Source organism: Plasmodium relictum (assembly GCF_900005765.1).
Source record: "Plasmodium relictum strain SGS1 genome assembly, contig: PRELSG_00_v1_192, whole genome shotgun sequence".
Taxonomy (NCBI): Eukaryota; Apicomplexa; class Aconoidasida; order Haemosporida; family Plasmodiidae; genus Plasmodium; species Plasmodium relictum.
The window spans coordinates 1-3,518 of record NW_021628379.1 but is presented as its reverse complement, the minus strand read 5'-3'; the positions used below and the strand labels follow the sequence as shown (position 1 = coordinate 3,518).

Here is a 3,518-nt window from a genome sequence, read left to right as displayed (position 1 = left end):
AAAAAAAAAATATAAAGTTATTTTTTTTTTTTGTTTGTTTATTTACATATATATACATCTTTGTAATTATAAAAAAAAAATAATAATATTTTTTTTAATAAAGTTTTTTTTTTTTGGGAAGAGTTTTATGAAAGAAATGTTATGTTATAATATGTTTTAATTTTTAGTGTAAATAAAAATTAAAAGAATGAATGTTATGTTATGTTATGTTTTAATTTTTAGAGTAAATAAAAATTAAAAGAAAGAAATGTTAACTTATTAAAAACTTAAGAGATAAAAGAAATATTTATGTATTATTCAATGTATATTTTTGAAATAACATTGAATATCATAAAATTTTGACTTAATAAATTGTTATAAATTATTTGTATGTTTTTAATTAAAAGAAGATATTAATTCTTTGTAAATAAAAACTCATTTATAACTGTTAATAAGTTTATTAAAAGATGCAGTAAAATTTAACTTCAATTAAATATTATGCATCATAAGAAAACAGTATATATATATATAATAAAAACGAATATATATATATAAACGTATACTTAGTTATACATGCTCTTTATTAATTTGTTTGTTTAATACTCTAGCAAAGTCATTAAACGGGCAATTAATAAATCAATACACGACTAGTAAACTAGCTTAGTGTACCATAAAAGGTTAATAACATATTTTATTAACCAATATGCTAATATAAGATGTTTATTATATGTTAATTATATGTTATTTATCTAATAATTATAAATTATTAAATAATTAAACATTTTATTATCTTTATGTAACTTCACTAAAAAAGGAAAAGCATAAACTAATAAAAATATTAAACATTATAAAAATGATCTTTACTACATTTTTCATTCAATACCTTAGCAAAGTCATTAAATGGGAAATTAATAAATGACATATATAACATTTAATTTGAATTAAGCAATTATATATTGCTTAGCAGATATATATTTACTTTTACAAATGTATATTTATTTACAAAGAATAAATATATTCTTTTAATTTAGAAACATATAAAAACAATTAAGATATAACAAATAGCAAAATTAAATTTTAATTTATTCACTGTTATTTCAAAATATACAATTTGAATGACACAAATATTATACTTTTTATTTACTAAAAGAAAATAGAAATTTTTTTTGTAGTTACTTTTCATTCATTAATTTTTATATAAGTAGAAATGAATACTTCATTTATCATTTTCACAACAAAAAAAAAAAAAATTAAAATCTTTTTTTTTCTTAATAATAACAAATATATAAAGAATAAAATAAACAAAAAAAAAATGTGGTTATATATATTTTTTCTTTTTTTTAACTAGAATTATTAACTGATTCTTTGTAAATAAAAATTCATTTATAACAGTTTAACATATTTATTAAAAGATTCAGTAAAATTTAAATCAAATTAAATATTATGCATCATAAGAAACCATTATATATATAATAAAAACAAGTATATATATATTTTAAACGTATATTTATTTATACATGCTCTTTATTAATTTATTCGTTTAATACTCTAGCAAAATCATTAAGCAGGCAAATTAATAAATCAATGGCTGACTTTTATTTTCTTAAATAGTAAGCTAACTATATATATTGTAAAAGGCTAATAACATATTTTATTAACCAGTAATCTATAATAAGTATTTTTATAATAAATAAAGCAAGTAGAGATTTCTCTACATGCTTTTTATTAATTTTATCATTTAATATACTACTTTTATAATAAATAAAGCAAGTAGAGATTTCTCTACATGCTTTTTATTAATTTTATCATTTAATATACTACAAAAGTATTTTAATCACCAAATTAATAAAACAATATAATTAAAATACAAATATATCATAAAAATCACATGCTATAGTTAAAATAAAAAATAAATTATCATTAATTATATACTCAAGATATATTTTATACTATACCTTCTTTATAATATATATATATTAATAAGTTAAAATTATAATTATTTACAATTATTATTAAAGAAAATATTTTCCCTATCCATTTTCAATTTATTATTTTAAAATATTTTACTTTTACTTTTTTTCCCCCTTAGTATTTTTATTATTCTTTAATGATTTACTTATAAAAAGGTTTATGCATGCATTAAATTTAATTTCAATTTTATTTCTTCTTATAACTTAACATTATTACATTATATAATTTTATAATGTTAAATCAAATTAAAAAAATAAAATAAAGCTATAATTGAATATATTAAGCGTAAGGAGAGAAGAATTTTTCATATTATCTTATCTTTAAGGTATATATATTAATAAGTTAAAATTATAATTATTTACAATTATTATTAAAGAAAATGTTTTCCCTATTATTTTTCAATTTATTATTTTAAAATATTTTACTTTTACTTTTTTTTTCCCCTTAGTATTTTTATTACTCTTTAATGATTTACTTATAAAAAAGTTTATACATGCATTAAATTTAATTCCAATTATATTTCTTCTTATAACTTAACATTACTACACTATATATTTTTGTAATATTAAATTACAATAAAAAAATAAAATAAAGCTATAATTGAATATATTAAGCGTAAGGAGAGAAGCATTTTTCATATTATCATACCGCTAAGGTATATTAAATATTATATCTTAAAAATCTATAGAATTACTATCACCACATTTATAATTTAAATTATAAAATAATTATTTTTATATATTCCTTTTTCTTCTCATATTATACTTTTATTTATTTATTAATACTGTTACTACAATCAATAATATATAAATATTGCTTTAAGTATAAAAATATCACTAAATCAGTAGTAAATATTATCAGATAAAATGTTATTCTCAATTTTTTCTCTATATTAAAAATTTTATTCAAATTTTATCTTTTTTTTTTTTTTTTCTATAAAGTTAATCGAAAATTCTCAATAGTAGAGATTTTTGTTTAAAATTTTAGAATAAATTAAAAAAAAAAATGCTTATTTATTAACTCTAAGTATTTAATACATATAACATGTTTATCATTTTATTAATCTATTCTATTTTAATAATATTAATACATAACATCTAAGTAAACATTTTAAAATTAAAGGTTAATGTATTTTTAAAATATTTTTTGTTTTTTGAATATTTTAATATTTATTATTTTTACATGCAATTAAGTTTAAAATTATTTCATTTATTTTTTAAAAGTCAATAATATAATTTTTTATACCTAAGGGAAAAAGTCAACTAATTTATATAAATAAAAAAAAATAAAATAAAAATAAATTTTACCATGAAAATATTACTTTAATTAAAAAAAAATGATGAACAAGAGAAATAATATTATTTCAAATATCAAAAAATATCCTAGATGCAATAATTACGTAAATAAAAGCTTTATCGTTGAATATATTTCAACTTTAAAAATGTACAACAAAAGAGAGAAAGATATTATATTAAATTCTTTTATAAAATTATTCATATTTGTTCTTTTCATTCTGATGTTACAATGCTCTTGTAATGTAAGATAATAATAACTCCTAAAAATATTTC

At 15.6% G+C, this 3,518-nt stretch overlaps 1 protein-coding gene across 1 annotated transcript; it reads left to right on the top strand.

The window, feature by feature from the left end:
* Window positions 1–3,286: 3,286 nt before the first annotated feature.
* Window positions 3,287–3,482, top strand: PRELSG_0017880 (Plasmodium exported protein, unknown function; the record flags this gene model as incomplete). Its single annotated transcript, XM_028675778.1, has 1 exon — window positions 3,287–3,482. A coding segment is annotated over one exon (196 nt), but the record flags the coding sequence as incomplete, so codon positions are not given.
* Window positions 3,483–3,518: the final 36 nt, after the last annotated feature.